This window comes from Armigeres subalbatus, chromosome 3 (genome assembly GCF_024139115.2).
Source record: "Armigeres subalbatus isolate Guangzhou_Male chromosome 3, GZ_Asu_2, whole genome shotgun sequence".
Classification (NCBI taxonomy): Eukaryota; Metazoa; Arthropoda; class Insecta; order Diptera; family Culicidae; genus Armigeres; species Armigeres subalbatus.
Genome location: NC_085141.1, coordinates 11,585,737 through 11,603,086, shown reverse-complemented (window position 1 = coordinate 11,603,086; position 17,350 = coordinate 11,585,737). Strand labels below are relative to the sequence as shown.

General features: G+C 41.0%; 1 protein-coding gene across 2 annotated transcripts in view; it reads right to left on the bottom strand.

The window, feature by feature from the left end:
• LOC134227203 (long-chain fatty acid transport protein 4-like) overlaps positions 1-17,350 on the bottom strand; it is an 88,251-nt gene that overhangs the window by 21,812 nt on the left and 49,089 nt on the right. Inside the window, exons 1-2 of one of the 2 annotated variants that reach the window (XM_062708549.1) lie at positions 15,793-16,232; positions 554-912 (exon numbers count right to left, since the gene is read on the bottom strand). In XM_062708549.1, the coding sequence (XP_062564533.1) occupies positions 554-669 (116 nt within the window). In that variant the 5' untranslated portion in view covers positions 670-912; positions 15,793-16,232. Of the gene's footprint in view, positions 1-553; positions 913-15,792; positions 16,233-17,350 lie in introns of those variants that run through there. The other variant, XM_062708548.1, reaches the window with a different exon arrangement.

Sequence of the window (17,350 nt, the reverse complement as noted above, 5' to 3'; positions counted from 1 at the left end):
TAATGCTTTATAAGAAATTCACACTAGGCCTCACTCGATCGGCTCAATTATACAGCCACGTAGCTAATTATTCGCAGCTCTGACCGGGGAGTTTGACGTAATGTGTTTGCTGGTGCTAGGAGGTCAATCAGTCATCGATGGCAGACCTCCAAGTACTTCAGCTCATAATCGTCAGCAATGCCATTTCCAAAACAACAACAAACGCTGCTGCAGTCGAGATGCTCAATCACGGCCAGTCGTTTGCTCCGCAGCACCTCGTGCGCTGAGTATCGAAGCAACCGGTTTCTTCTTTCAAGATCGAAGCAGGCCTTGAAAAACACTTTTCACAGCTTGCTTCGTACACTGCTTCGTCGGGCATCGCAGTACGTTTCCTACGATCGCTGTGCCGTGAAAACAATTGCAACAATAGAAAATTTCCAATTTTCACTTCAGCTATGAGAGCCTCACGTTCACCTATAATTAGTTATGATCCCATCAGGTTAGTATCTATTTCTCCGCTCCAGCCACCAATCTCGAAGGTTACACGCATCACCCCACCACCCACGAAACTCACTTCACATCCCGAGGGACCGTCACGGCAGCGATGTAAAACCAGCGCCACTTCCCGCTGGCAATTAGCACCGCCAGCAGGGCGATCAGGACCGCCGGCAATCCGAACTCCCAACCCATGTAGTACCAAACGAGGACGACACCCGCGATCGAACAACCGAACCCGACAAACTGAATCACGTACAGAAAGACGTGACTGGCCCGCACACTGGTCGAGCTTGAACTGCTCGCGTCGCGGGGGTTGCTCTCGCTGGTAAACGCCGCGGTTGATGACGTCGTTGTCGTCGCCGCAGAGGAGTTGTGATGTACGCCGTTGGGTGGCTCATTTTCTAGGCGTCCCTTCTCTATGTCGATGGCGGATGGCTGCAATGAAACGAGAAAAGCGGAAAAATCGACGATCAGTGAGGAGCTTTAGCGGACTTAAAAGCTAAGCTGGTGGGCTTGCTGCGGTTGCGCGGCAGACGGCGTACTATCTTAGCGAGCTTTTTTATCGACTCTGAAAAGCTTAGAAGTTGTGATAGTGGCACGTCGATAAGAAGTTATTATGATTCAATAATAATGACCTCAATGCCGGTGAATGACTGACCAGAGTAGTGATGGCTATCAATATGTAACAGTTAATGCTAGGCTATATGACTACAATTTAAAGAATCATGATGATCCGGATTTTATCACATTCATAGGAATTCGAGCGTGCTAATGGGAATAATATCTCGATTGTTATACACAGCGTGAGCGAAGGGCCATTCGTGGCTCAGGAGTGCGTGATCAGGATGCTCTGTAGAATTTGAAATGTGTAATACCCCAATCAGATAACCAGCATGATATTATGAGGTTGCAAAAACAATTCAAAATATTTGTCAGAATGTTTGAAGCAATTTTATTTGCCCGTTCCAATCAACTCATAAAATGCTTGATTTTTAGTATTGCCTTTTTCTTAACCAAGATATTCGGTCATGAAATCCAGCAAAGCAATGGCATATAATAGATATCTACCAGGAAGAATGGATAGCTGTCAGCAGTATTCTTGTTCTGCGTACGGAAAGTAATTTGAAAAGCAGTTGGTATTTAGAAGCATTGAAAAGAAGTTATTCCAGCATAAAAATATAAAATCTCATTAAATTTATAGTATGCACTAAGGAAAACTGATAGATAATAGATTTTAGGAGACGGTTCAAAAACTGCTATCATATGCAAAGTTGTATGAGCCGAATAACTCGAAAAGATGTTTCTGAATGATAATATGTGTGAAAAATCACGCAAGATCGTCATATGATTATCACTTCGACTATTTAGTACTAATTAGGGTTTCCAAATTCAACAGTCGTAATCGTGCTAGCATGAGCACAGCATTAGTGCAAGAATCTTGCTAATTACAATCGATTTATTTTAACCTGCCTGGTAGTACAAGTCTAGCGCTCTTCCATATCAGTAGAAGAGATATGTTATCAAACTCGGCATCTCAATCATTCTTTTTAAAAAGTTGGTTGCTTAATTTTATTCCCCATATGATGTTAATACTTTTCGGTACGAATTGGGTATGAGAGAGGTATTTCATATAACAATGCATAACTTGAATTAGGAATCTTGATAGATGATGACAATGGACTGTCATTACTTCAAAGCATTTTAATAATTATGCATTATCTGCAAAATTGTTATGCATGTAGAAAAGTAGCAGCCACTCATAAATCTACGCACGGCTATCGTCACAAGAAAACTAACAGTCATTGGACAATCTTCGCTCCAACACACTGTGGTAGAGAGCTTTGAACATCTTGACCAAATTCATCTTAACTTGAGTATTTCAATATAGTTGATAACAAAATGGTATAGTCGATTTAATACGTTGATGTTAACTTATATTGAAAGATATTAAATATAGGAGATCTCCAAATTTTTGATCGTAACGTAAATGCAGAGCTGTAGCATGGACTCCCAGCGCACTTAGCGAAATCATTTCACGCTGCCCCTTCCTTACTTAGGAAACCAAATTGTGCTATAAAGCGGTTCCGGAGGAGGCTTCCGAGCCTCTTGAAAGAAGGCTTCCGAGTCTCTTGAAAGGAGGCTTCCGAGCCCCTTGAAAGAAGGCTTCCGAGCCTCTTGAAAGGAGGCTGCCGATCCATTTGAAAGGAGGCTTTCGAGCCTCTTGAAAGGAGGCTTTCGCGCCTCTTGAAAGGAGGCTTTCGAGCCTCTTGAAAGAAGGGTTCCGAGCCTTTTGAAAGGAGGCTTCCAAGCCTCTTGAAAGGAGGCTTCCGAGCCTCTTGAAAGGAGGCTTCCGAGCCTCTTGAAAGGAGGCTTCCGAGCCTCTTGAAAGGAGGCTTCTGAGCCTCTTGGAAGGAGGCTTGAGCCTCTTGAAAGGAGGCTTGAGCCTTGAAAGGAGGCTTGAGCCTCTTGAAAGGAGGCTTCTGAGCCTCTTGAAAGGAGGCTTCTGAGCCTCTTGAAAGGAGGCTTCTGAGCCTCTTGAAAGGAGGCTTCTGAGCCTCTTGAAAGGAGGCTTCTGAGCCTCTTGAAAGGAGGCTTCCAGGCCTCTTGAAAGGAGGCTTCCGGGCCTCTTGAAAGGAGGCTCTGAGCCTCTTGAAAGGAGGCTTCTGAGCCTCTTGAAAGGAGGCTTCCTGAGCCTCTTGAAAGGAGGCTTCTGAGCCTCTTGAAAGGAGGCTTCCTGAGCCTCTTGAAAGGAGGCTTCCTGAGCCTCTTGAAAGGAGGCTTCCTGAGCCTCTTGAAAGGAGGCTTCCTGAGCCTCTTGAAAGGAGGCTTCCTGAGCCTCTTGAAAGGAGGCTTCCTGAGCCTCTTGAAAGGAGGCTTCCTGAGCCTCTTGAAAGGAGGCTTCCTGAGCCTCTTGAAAGGAGGCTTCCTGAGCCTCTTGAAAGGAGGCTTCCTGAGCCTCTTGAAAGGAGGCTTCCTGAGCCTCTTGAAAGGAGGCTTCCTGAGCCTCTTGAAAGGAGGCTTCCTGAGCCTCTTGAAAGGAGGCTTCCTGAGCCTCTTGAAAGGAGGCTTCCTGAGCCTCTTGAAAGGAGGCTTCCAGAGCCTCTTGAAAGGAGGCTTCCTGAGCCTCTTGAAAGGAGGCTTCCTGAGCCTCTTGAAAGGAGGCTTCCTGAGCCTCTTGAAAGGAGGCTTCCTGAGCCTCTTGAAAGGAGGCTTCCTGAGCCTCTTGAAAGGAGGCTTCCTGAGCCTCTTGAAAGGAGGCTTCCTGAGCCTCTTGAAAGGAGGCTTCCTGAGCCTCTTGAAAGGAGGCTTCCTGAGCCTCTTGAAAGGAGGCTTCCTGAGCCTCTTGAAAGGAGGCTTCCTGAGCCTCTTGAAAGGAGGCTTCCTGAGCCTCTTGAAAGGAGGCTTCCTGAGCCTCTTGAAAGGAGGCTTCCTGAGCCTCTTGAAAGGAGGCTTCCTGAGCCTCTTGAAAGGAGGCTTCCTGAGCCTCTTGAAAGGAGGCTTCCTGAGCCTCTTGAAAGGAGGCTTCCTGAGCCTCTTGAAAGGAGGCTTCCTGAGCCTCTTGAAAGGAGGCTTCCTGAGCCTCTTGAAAGGAGGCTTCCTGAGCCTCTTGAAAGGAGGCTTCCTGAGCCTCTTGAAAGGAGGCTTCCTGAGCCTCTTGAAAGGCGGCTCTGAGCCTCTTGAAAGGAGGCTTCCTGAGCCTCTTGAAAGGAGGCTTCCTGAGCCTCTTGAAAGGAGGCTCTGAGCCCTCTTGAAAGGAGGCTTCCTGAGCCTCTTGAAAGGAGGCTTCCTGAGCCTCTTGAAAGGAGGCTTCCTGAGCCTCTTGAAAGGAGGCTTCCTGAGCCTCTTGAAAGGAGGCTTCCTGAGCCTCTTGAAAGGAGGCTTCCTGAGCCTCTTGAAAGGAGGCTTCCTGAGCCTCTTGAAAGGAGGCTTCCTGAGCCTCTTGAAAGGAGGCTTCCTGAGCCTCTTGAAAGGAGGCTTCCTGAGCCTCTTGAAAGGAGGCTTCCTGAGCCTCTTGAAAGGAGGCTTCCTGAGCCTCTTGAAAGGAGGCTTCCTGAGCCTCTTGAAAGGAGGCTTCCTGAGCCTCTTGAAAGGAGGCTTCCTGAGCCTCTTGAAAGGAGGCTTCCTGAGCCTCTTGAAAGGAGGCTTCCTGAGCCTCTTGAAAGGAGGCTCCCTGAGCCTCTTGAAAGGAGGCTTCCTGAGCCTCTTGAAAGGAGGCTTCCTGAGCCTCTTGAAAGGAGGCTTCCTGAGCCTCTTGAAAGGAGGCCTCTTGAAGGGCTGAGCCTCTTGAAAGGAGGCTTCCTGAGCCTCTTGAAAGAAGGCTTCCTGAGCCTCTTGAAAGGAGGCTTCCTGAGCCTCTTGAAAGGAGGCTTCCTGAGTCTCTTGAAAGGAGGCTTCCTGAGTCTCTTGAAAGGAGGCTTCCTGAGCCTCTTGAAAGGAGGCTTCCTGAGCCTCTTGAAAGGAGGCTTCCTGAGCCTCTTGAAAGGAGGCTTCCTGAGCCTCTTGAAAGGAGGCTTCCTGAGCCTCTTGAAAGGAGGCTTCCCGAGCCTCTTGAAAGGAGGCCTCCCGAGCCTCTTGAAAGGAGGCTTCCCGAGCCTCTTGAAAGGAGGCTTCCCGAGCCTCTTGAAAGGAGGCTTCCCGAGCCTCTTGAAAGGAGGCTTCCCGAGCCTCTTGAAAGGAGGCTTCCCGAGCCTCTTGAAAGGAGGCTTCCCGCGCCTCTTGAAAGGAGGCTTACGACCTGATCGCCAGGCATATTATGTACGAAGGTAATCTCAGGGATACCGGGTAAAGAACCGCTGTATCATAAAACACATTCAGACAACAAATTGAATCTTTCACCTTAAAAGAGATTAAAATGTTTAGATGACCGATTTATTACGGATGGGTCATATATGACCCAAGACGAAAATAAGCTGTCAAAAACCAGTTGTAAGAGATAGAGCCTTGCTTTCTTCAGCATAAATGTTCAAAATTAATATTAATAGGAAAAATGTTGCACAGGTCAGGCTATGAGCAATGCGATAATCTAGAGCAGCGGTATATCAGATCTTTTTCAGATCTACGATACTCCAAACCGTCCTTAATCAGATCAAATCTTAATATTCATATCGATCATCAAGAAGATCTACGATGTGCTCACTATTTATAACACCATTACAGACACTTTACAGACCTCACTCGACATCTACGACTCTCCAAACTATCCTTGAGTATAGATCTTTATATTCAAATCGATCAACATGAAGATCTTCGATGTCTCAACTATTTTTATGAGTTGGAATTGCTCCACGGGACATCGTTACACCATTATAGATAAACTACAGAATTCGTTCGACATCTACGACACTCCAAGCCGTCCTTGAGTACAGATCCCAATATTCAAATCGATCAACATGAAGATCTTCAATGTCCTCACTGGTTTTATAAGTTGGAATAGCTCCAAGGTACCTCGTAACACCATTACAGACGCACCACAGAAGTTGTTCAATATCTACGACACTTCAAACTGTCCTTGAGTACAGATCTTAATATTCTAAACGATGTTCAAAACCATCAACAAGATCTTCGATGTCTCAACTATGTTTAAGGCTTGGAAAAGCTCCACGGGACTTCGTTACACTATTATAGACACATTACAGAATTCGTTGAACCTTTACGACACTCCAAACTGAATTTGAGTTCAGATCCAAATATTTAAATCGATTAACAAAAAGATCTTTGATGTCCCCACTATTTTAATGAGTTGGAATAGCTCCACGGTACCTCGTAACACCATTACAGACACACTACATAATTCACTCGACATCTACGACTCTCCAAACTATCCTTTGAGTACAGATCTCAATATTCAAATCGATCAACATGAAGATCCTCGGGGCCCCTACTCGTTTTATGAGTTAGAATAGCTCCACGGGACTACAATACACCATTACAGACACACTACAAAATTCGTTCATTATCTACGGAACTCCTGTCCTTGAGTACAGATCCTAATATTTAAAACGATCAACATAAAAATTTCCGATGTCTCAACTATTTTTATGAGTTGGAATAGCTCACGTATGGTATCTTAGATATTCTAGGAATGTTATGGTTTGTATATACTGGTGTAATGATGTCCCATGGGGCTCAAACTAACATACAAGCTCGGGAACCTATGGTTTACTCTGTTGATCTTGTAGACCTCCAATATATGAACTCAAGAATGCTTTGGAGTACCGTAGATAATTTGGGAATGTTATAATTTTCATATATTGGGGTAGTGATGTCTCATGGGGTTTTTGCAACTGATACATTAGCTAAGTAGCCGTTGAATCAATCTGTTGGTCTTATAGACCTCCAAGATCTGAATTGAAGAATGGTTTGGAGTACCCAAAATATTTTGGGAAAATTGTAATTTTGTATATACTGGTGTAATGATGTCTCATGGGGCTTTTCCAACTAACACACAAGCTCGGGAACCTTTTGAAGTACTCTATTGATCTTGTACACCTCCAAGATCTGAGCTCAAGAATGGTTTGGAGTACCTTAGATATTCTGAGAATGATGATTTTTTTATATACTGAAGTAATGATGTCACATGGGGAGAAGACGAGCTCGGTGGTCTAGTGGCTACCGCTTCTGCCTAATAAGCAGTACGTCGTGGGTTCAATTCCAGGTTCGTCCCTTTCCTACTTTGTATTTCTATCACAGTTCTTTCTGTGTTTCACGTTCCAACACGATTCCTACTGTTATAACCTTCCACACTAACAATTCCAAAACCTTCCGTGCACCTATGAGAGGTCGTATAGTTCTCTGCATCTAGCTAGATGTCCAACTAACCATCCTTCCCCTTCCCCAGCATTCGCAAGGACGTGGCCAGGACAGATCTGGACTTTCGGAAAGTGCATTGCTTCCATCTAAGAGATAAAGATTAGTCCCAAATCAATATCTGTGGTAACGGATGAAAGTGATGCCACTCTCATACAATAGTCCAGGCTTGTACCACCTACGAATTTGTGCGAATTGCTCAATACTAATGCTAATGCTAATGAAGTAATGATGTCCCATGGGGTTGCTCTAACTAACGCACATGCTCAGGACCCTACGAATCACTCTGTTGGTGTTGTAGACCTCCAATATTTGAACTCAAGAATGCTTTGGAGTACCTAAGATATTCTGAGAATGTTGATTTTTTTTATTTACTGAAGTAATAATGTCCCAAGGGGCTTTCCAACTAACATACAAGCTCGGAGACCTATGAATCACTCTGTTGGCGTTGTAGACCTCCAATATCTCAACTCAAGAATGATTTGGAGTACCCCAGGAACTCTGAGAATGCTGTGATTTGTGTATACTGGTGTATTGATGTCCCATGGGGTTACTCCAAATAACACACAAGCTCAGGACTGTATGAATTACTCTATTGGTGTTGTAGACCTTCAATATCTGAACTCAAGAATGGTTTTGAGTACCATAGCTATTCTGGAAATGTTGAATTTTTTAAATACTGATGTAATGATGTCCCATTGGACTTCTTCAACTAATACACATGCTCGGGAGCCTATGAATTACTTTGTTGATCTAGTAGACTCCACGATCTGAACTCAAGAATATTTTGGAGTACCGTTGATGTTCTGGTAACACTTCGATTTGATAAAAATAGTTTAATTATGTCTCAAGTACCATTGTCAACTTCATATTAGGATTGAGGCCTCGTAAAACGCTTTGTTGTTTATGTAGATCATCAAGATTTGAACTCAAGAAAGTTTCAACTTTTTTATGGTTTGCATCCGTTTTTGAAGCAGTAGAGTAGTGAGCTAATTCCCGTCGTAGTAGGTAGTGCTTGGTTTTCAAATCTAATTTATACGCTATCCCAACTACTTACTCTAACTAAGTTGTATGCAACACGTATTTTAGAGTTCCAAGTTTTCATTGTGTACTATTAAATCATAGTTTATTGAGAATCGGCAATCCAAAACACCCTTCAAAATTTTCAAATTTGTCTTATGAAAATCTGTTTACGTCCATGAGAATTTTCATTCGTCCAGTCTAAAATTCGATGGATTGCTGTCAAATAAATCTGTTGGTATTGGTGTGCGATTTCTACAAGTACACCAAATTAGATTTTTATGCGGTATCATACCGTGTTAAATAAAAATAACATAAATTCAATTAATATTGGCCTGTTCTGAATATGATATGTGTAGATTGTGGAACATAAAATAGAATATGTGTATGGAGCATGTTCGCGGTTATCCAAGAAACACCTGAAGTGGAGGCATTCAGATCGTTTGTTTTGTAAATGTAATGTACCCATTGTGGTACATATGATAGAATCTGCAGATGGAAGATCTTCACGGTTATCCACGAAATCCCTGAAGTGAAGGTCATCAAGTATACAGGCATAACCAATGATCTACAGGCCTGTTTTGTTAATGTAATGTACCCGTTGTGGTACATATAACAGAATCTGCGTATAAAAGCCGTTCGCGGATATCCAAGAAATACCTAAAGTGGAGGCCTTCAGATCGACACGCGTAACCAACGATCCAAAGGCCTGTTCTGAATAGATTATGTACCCATTATGAAGAGAGCATGTTCCATATTTGAAACCGGAAAATTGATCTTTAGTTCCGCGTTTAAATCAAAAGACCGTATTCTAGGAATTTCATGGATGACCAAGAACATATGCTGTGAACACATTCTGTTCTTTGTACTAGAGAAAGCATGTACCATATTTGAAACCGGAAAACTAATATTTAGTTACGTGTGTAGATCGAAAGGCCTTACTGCAGGGATTGCTTGGATGACCATGAACATATGTTGTGAACGCATTCTGTTCTTTGTACTTCAGAGAGCATGTACCATATTTGAAACCGGAAAATTGATCTTTAGTTACGCGTGTAGATCAAAAGGCCTTACTCCAGGGATTTCTTGGGTGACGAAGAACATTTGCCCTAGAACAAATTCTGTTCTTTGTACTACAGACAGCATGTACCATATTTGAAACCGGAAAACTAATCCTTAGTTACGCGTGTAGATTGAAAGGCCTTACTCCAAGGATTTCTTGGATTACCAAGAACATATGCAGTGAACGCATTCTGTTCCTTATACTACAGAGAGCATGTACCATATTTGAAACTGGAAAACTGATCTTCAGTTACGCGTGTGGAACAAAAGGCCTTACTCCAAGGATTTCTTAGATGATCATGAACATATGTTGTGAACGCATTCTGTTTTTTGTACTACAGAGAGCATGTACCATATTTGAAACCGGAAAATTGATCTTCAGTTACGCGTGTAGATCAAAAGGCCTCAATCCAGGGATTTCTTGGATGACCAAGAACATATGCTAAGAACACATTCGGATCTTTGTACTACAGAGAGCATGTACCATATTTAAAACCGGAAAACTGATCTTCAGTTACGCATGTAGATCGAAAGGCCTTACTCCAGAGATTTCTTAGATGACCATGAACATATGCTGTGAACGCATTCTGTTCTTCGTAATACAACTAGCATGTACCATATTTGAAACCGGAAAATTGATCTGTAGTTACGCGTGTAGATCAAAAGGCCTTACTCCAAAGATTTCTTAGATGACCATGAACATATGCTGTTAACGCATTCTGTTCTTTGTACTGCAGAGAGCATGTACCATATTTGAAACCGGAAAACTGATCTTCAGTTACGCGTGTAGATCGAAAGGCCTTACTCCAAAGATTTCTTGGATGACCAAGAACATATGCTGTGAACACATTCTGTTCTTTGTACTACAGAGAGCATGTACCGTATTTGAAACCGGAAAACTAATTTTCAGTTACGCGTGTCGATCAAAAGGCTTTACTCCAGTGGTTTCTTGGATGACCAAGAACATATGCTAACAACACATTCTGTTCTTTGTACTACAGAGAGCATGTCCCATATTTGAAACCGGAAAATTGATCTTCAGTTACGCGTGTAGATCAAAAGGAAAATCCAGGGATTTCTTGGATGACCAAGAACATATGCTGTGAACACATTCTGTTCTTTGTACTACAGAGAGCATGTACCATAATTGAAACCGGAAAACTGATCTTCAGTTACGCATGTGGATCGAAAGGCCTTGATCTAGAGATTTCTTGGATGACCATGAACATATGCTGTGAACGCATTCTGTTCTTTGTACTACAGAGAGCATGTACCATATTTGAAACCTGAAAATTGATCTTCAGTTACGCGTGTAGATCAAAAGGAAAATCCAGGGATTTCTTGGATGACCAAGAACATATGCTGTGAACGCATTCTGTTCTTTGTACTACAGAGAGCATGTACCGTATTTGAAACCGGAAAACTAATTTTCAGTTACGCGTGTCGATCAAAAGGCTTTACTCCAGTGCTTTCTTGGATGACCAAGAACATATGCTAAGAACACATTCTGTTCTTTGTACTACAGAGAGCATGTACCATATTTGAAACCGGAAAATTGATCTTCAGTTACGCGTGTAGATCAAAAGGAAAATCCAGGGATTTCTTGGATGACCAAGAACATATGCTGTGAACACATTCTGTTCTTTGTACTACAGAGAGCATGTACCATAATTGAAACCGGAAAACTGATCTTCAGTTACGCATGTAGATCGAAAGGCCTTGATCTAGAGATTTCTTGGATGACCATGAACATATGCTGTGAACGCATTCTGTTCTTTGTACTACAGAGAGCATGTACCATATTTGAAACCGGAAAATTGATCTTCAGTTACGCGTGTAGATCAAAAGGAAAATCCAGGGATTTCTTGGATGACCAAAAACATATGCTGTGAACACATTCTGTTCTTTGTACTACAGAGAGCATGTCCCATATTTGAAACCGGAAAACTGATCTTCAGTTACGCGTGTAGATCAAAAGGCCTTACTCCAGGGATTTCTTGGATGACCAAGAACATATGCTGTGAACGCATTCTGTTCTTTGTACTACAGAGAGCATGTACAATATTTGAAACCGGAAAACTGATCTTCAGTTACGCGTGTAGATCAAAAGGAAAATCCAGGGATTTCTTGGATGACCAAAAACATATGCTGTGAACACATTCTGTTCTTTGTACTACAGAGAGCATGTCCCATATTTGAAACCGGAAAACTGATCTTCAGTTACGCGTGTAGATCAAAAGGCCTTACTCCAGGGATTTCTTGGATGACCAAGAACATATGCTGTGAACGCATTCTGTTCTTTGTACTACAGAGAGCATGTACAATATTTGAAACCGGAAAACTGATCTTCAGTTACACATGTAGATCGAAAGGCCTTGATCCAGAGATTTCTTGGATGACCATGAACATATGCTGTGAACACATTCTGTTCTTTGTACTACAGAGAGCATGTACCATATTTGAAACCGGAAAACTGATCTTCAGTTACGCATGTAGATCGAAAGGCCTTGATCTAGAGATTTCTTGGATGACCATGAACATATGCTGTGAACACATTCTGTTCTTTGTACTACATAGAGCATGTACCATATTTGAAACCGGAAAACTGATCTTCAGTTACGCATGTAGATCGAAAGGCCTTACTCCAGAGATTTCTTGGATGACCATGAACATATGCTGTGAACGCATTCTGTTCTTCGTACTACAGAGAGCATGTGCCATATTTGAAACCGGAAAATTGATCTGTAGTTACGCGTGTAGATCAAAATGCCTTACTCCAGGGATTTCTTGGATGACCAAGAACATATGCTAAGAACACATTCTGTTCTTTGTACTACAGAGAGCATGTACCATATTTGAAACCGGAAAACTGATTTTCAGTTACGCGTGTAGATTGAAAGGCCTTACTCCAGGGATTTCTTGGATGACCAAGAACATATGCTGTGAACACATTCTGTTCTTTGTACTACAGAGAGCATGTTCCATATTTGAAATCGGAAAAATGATCATCTACGTATCCTTTCCCTGTACCACAAGGAGCATGTACCATACTTAAAACAGAACTGCAAATCTTTGTTCCTGAGCTCAAGCCATTTCTTGGATAACTGGATGACTTATCTGTGACTTCATGCAGAATAACTATCATTTCGGTCAATTTTGAAAGTCATATTTGAAAGTGTATTTCGGTTCCAGTTAACAAAAATTTCCTAGTGCAATCCCATTTCGATCGCATAAAAATGGTTTTGATTGTGCTGCCATTCAGTTAAATGCCTCAGTCTGTCAAACAACTAACACACATGCTTAACATGTACGTGGGTAGTGCTGCCAACAAATTTCTATTATGAAATTATTTCTCCTGTTTCAAACTTTTGGAATAGTAGAAAATTTTAGTATGAATGACGAGTGTGTATGAAAAATATTTATTTGGAAGACTTTACTTTTATTACGCTAGCGGAAAATAATTGAAAAACCTACTTTTATTGACTGCATGATGTATTATCAGATGTGTAACAAAAGATTATTTCAGTTCGAACCGCCAGTTTGGCAACGCGTTTTTCGACTATAAACAAGGCGACGAAGAAAATAAATTTCAAACGCTCTAAAGTTTAAAAAAACAGATCATTTGAACGCCTTCCGGTAGTTATTTTACAATTATTTTTCACTTGAGCAATAAACATTGCTTTTATTTAGTGCGCAGTGAGAAATTTATGTGAAAAAGTGCGGTAAAAATCAGTGAATTAGTTTGATTTTGGTGACGGTGTTGCGCATCTTCTACAGCAGTGAACGAACTGGATTTTCCTTCGTCGCACGGATAACGTAGGAAATTGTGCAAAAAGTCACAGTCGCAAAGTTAAATTTAACTGTATTTCAAGTAAGTAACACCGGAATGTAATTTGAATGAATGCAGATCGTAGTGTACACTTTTTTCTATCTCGCCAGATGATTAGTTTATTATGTTAGTTTACGATTCGCGAGTATTTAGTGATTTAGAATTTGATATGACGGATACTAGCGCCATGGACGAATTAGCGCATAACCCTATGTCCAAAAATTTATGCTGAAATGCGACGAAAAAAATCCGTATTGAATCGGTTAAGGTGCTTCAAATAACAATAACAATCAATAGTCAGTGAGCGTCCATAAATTAGGTAACGCTTAGAGGGGGGAGGTGAGCAAAGTGTGACAATCCATACACAATTTTGAGATGTTTCATACAGTGGCATGTAGTTCATAGCCTCTCAGAGGTTTTGATTTTGATAATTGTGATAAAAGGTAACTAAATTTACGGCAAGTTTTTTTCTCGTGATTCCTTTCAGAGTTTCAGCTCTTAACCCAACCGGTGATTGTTAAATTTTTTAACAATTCCGTATGAGATCTTTCCAAAACCTGTAAAATAACAGAATAAGCGAAAATACTAGATTCTCATACAAATATTGGATGAGACCTAACCATTTTGCAAGCTTTTCTTACAATATTTGTTTGTGAGGTTACATTTTTTGTATAATAATCAAACAATTTTGTATATGCGCAGATCTTACAGGTTTTAGTAGGTTCTTATACAGAAATGTTAGAAAATTTAACAGTCGCTGCTTGGCCGTTTTTTGCACTCAATTGAAAAAACCGACGCACTATAAAGTACATCACGGAGAAGAACGATATGGAAAGCCAAAAAAATGTTTTACAAATTTAAAATTTTCCGTTCAATAAATTTCAACTCTGAAGTGGGTCGATGGATGGTCAGAAACGCTATCGGATCTATGCGGATTAAGAAGAATCCATCTATGGGTTGGGTCTGCCAGAGCTTTGGAGGCACTGTTTTGTTAAGTTGGGTCAATAAAATCCAACACTGAAATGGCCTGAATCGTCATCGGAATCAAAAAGGCCACGCGATGAAGTTTTTATTCGGCGCGTGCTTTGACATCTCGTGCTATTTGTGTTGCCGCCAAATTTTGCTCATTTACGAAATCCAAGGCATATAATAACAAAAAAAAGTAATTTTATTTCAAGGTATAATATCTTTACCCCACGAATAGTTTCTTCTTTTTGACGTCTTTTTTCCTGCTTCCTTCTTATTTCTTCTCTATTTCTTCTTCCTTATTCCTTCTTCTTTTTTCCTACGTCTTTCTTCCTTCTCCCTTCCTCTTTCTTCCTTATACATTTCTATAAAACCATTCAATCATTCAATTGTAACATTTTAAACAGCAACGAGACATTAAGCATAACTAACATTATGCATGATTTGTATCTATGAATGAGAAAGGATTATTCAATGTTTTTTTTACGTACATGCAAAAACAAATCTCACAAATATTGTTTAAAATGTTGGCATATGCACTTCTGCTAGATTTAAATACAAATATGTAAGCTTTTCACACAGATACTGTTTTAAAATAAAACAAAATTGCAAAACAATGATTGTATTAAAAACTTCCGAAATTGTATATGTCAAAATTTTATACAGTTTCTGTATTTTTTTCCTAGATAAACATTTGCTCCCTTATTATGCGATGTTCTATAATGAAGAGGATTGACTGCAGTATTGGCAAAGTTACTTTTTCTATCTGCGTTTTTCATTGATGATATCCAGATTCTAGTCACAATCACCATTGCTTTATGCTGGGCAAACATCTACTCGTAATGACGAAATGCCTTATTCCGGATAGACGCATTATTTTTTAAAGAAATAAACACATTCATTATTGCATTTTACTGGGCAAACCAAGATTTCCATGAAGGGATAACAATTATCTTTGTTTTATACTCGAATGATGCATCCTTTCCGCGAAAATACATACAGGTCTTTTTATCCATCTCTTGTTTTCAGGAATTTCGGCGGAATTTATCTAAAACATGCACTACAATTATTTTAAATTCCCATATCTTTTTCTCTAAAGTTCCAGGAAATTATTTTGAATTCGCACAAAAATTTCTTTATCTCGAAAAATTCTGCAGATCTTAGGATTTTTTCACGGGAAGTTCTTCCAAGAATTTCCAAGGATTTTTTTCGGAATATCCACGGAAAATTGTTTGGAATTTCCACGAGCAACCCAAGGAAATTCTGAGCGATGATGATACGCTTTTGAATAATGTTGAGACAAGAGTGAAAGGTATCTTTTTTCTAATTGCCGGTGAAGCCAGAATAACATGTTTTAAAATATTAGAAATGTGCCATCTCAGGCGGATTAAAAAACGTATTTCAATTGACGGATAGGAGAGTATACTCAAAAAGAATTATTATTCAGTTCTTACTATTGGAAACTACCTTGCAACATCTGTTTCGAATCAAAGGACGAAAGCAATTTCCTCAATTTTTAGCCGCATTGATAATAATTGTAAGCAGTGTGTTGCAAAGCGAAGATTCAAAATAAACATCTAACCTACCTAAATTATACAACAGCACCATATCGACTAAAAGCATATAATCACCTTCTTGCACTCATACCGCCTAACCCTGGACCGGGTAAAGTTTTTCACCGACCGGATCGTTCGTCACGAGACGAGCCGTCCCTTCACGTTCAGCTGCTGAGTGAGGAAAAGAAAATTCCGAAAAATCATCACTCCACCTCTAGGCACTCGCTCGCTGCTGGTCGGGGCGCCAGCGCTGCTGCGTCGTGTCCGCTACCCCACTCGCAATAGACGATTGCCAATATTTTCTTTCGTCAAACTAATGAATGATGGCTGTACGCGGGTTGCGTGTGTATTTCACTTCATTCAACACTAGTCGCACAGTAGGGCTTATGGTGGTTCAATACCTCAGCGTTTGTTTGTTAATGTGGACTACGGCGAAGTAATTTGACGCCTATTTTTTATATCTAGGCCGAGATCAAAGATTGTCAACCTGTTGGGTGCCATTCAATGGGTGAACTTTTCAATGTTTGTTTTCCTGATTAGATGTCCAATGAAGGCCCCAAAAAAAGGAAAGATTCTTATAGACACAAGACTGAAATCGTTTAACTACAACTGCAACAATGGAATGACGATCGACTGCGTAATTCAAAACCACTGCACTATCGTATACCAATCATACGTGGGGGTTTTGAGGCGAAGGATGGAAATGAAAAAGGCACCAATGCTGGTGCATTGACTTGGTTACGTTCTATTGAATCTCTGCCCCGCCGCAAGGTATGCATAAGTAATGATTACTGCATTGTCTGTAGTTTGTTTAGGCAAAAAAAAGCGAACGATTTTCCAATCACGCCAACTCCGTGAACTGGTTTCACTTTTTTCTTTTCATCACCAACCAACTAACGAACCGACTGTGAAGTCTGGAAGTAATCCGCGTATGTACTGAAGCGGCACCAGCACACGGGTTTGCCTTTCCTCCTCAATACTTATTGGAAACTGTTTTCAATCGTCTTTTTGTTTGTTTTGGATTTAACTGCAATTCATGTCAGACAATTTCCGATCTCGGTATTAACTGATGAAACAGATCTAATGATTTGCGACCGACTTCCCAGCTTTCACTATCTATTGAACGGACGAACACTTTTCGCGTGAAACTGGAACGGGTAATACAATAATGACAAATAATGAGACTTGTATGGATAGCAGCTGTACCATCTGTGTTTATTGTTGATGCGCCACAAGTAACGTTTTTGTTCACGGGAAGTTTTCATCTTTGCGCAGCAGTCAGGGTCGAAAGAGAAAATTTGATGTACTACGCTAAGAGCAGTACCACACAATTTCCACTGACCTTGTTCTTGGCACTGGTGGTATTCGATTGGTTTCGGTGGAGATTCAATGACTGAGTCAAGCGCCGTCAAGCGTTGAGCTTGGCTGAATGCGACAAGAAATGACTTGTTAGCTTAGTACCCGTAGCTCAATAAAATTGCTCATACCTTGAAGGATGCTGATAGAACTAATGAGGTTTAATACCTAACCTAGGAGCAGGTTTAGGCCAAGTTGAGTGCAATAAATTTCTTGTCTAGTTAAAAAATTAAACGTGATTTGATGAAATGTATAATTTAGATTACCAAGCGTCTCC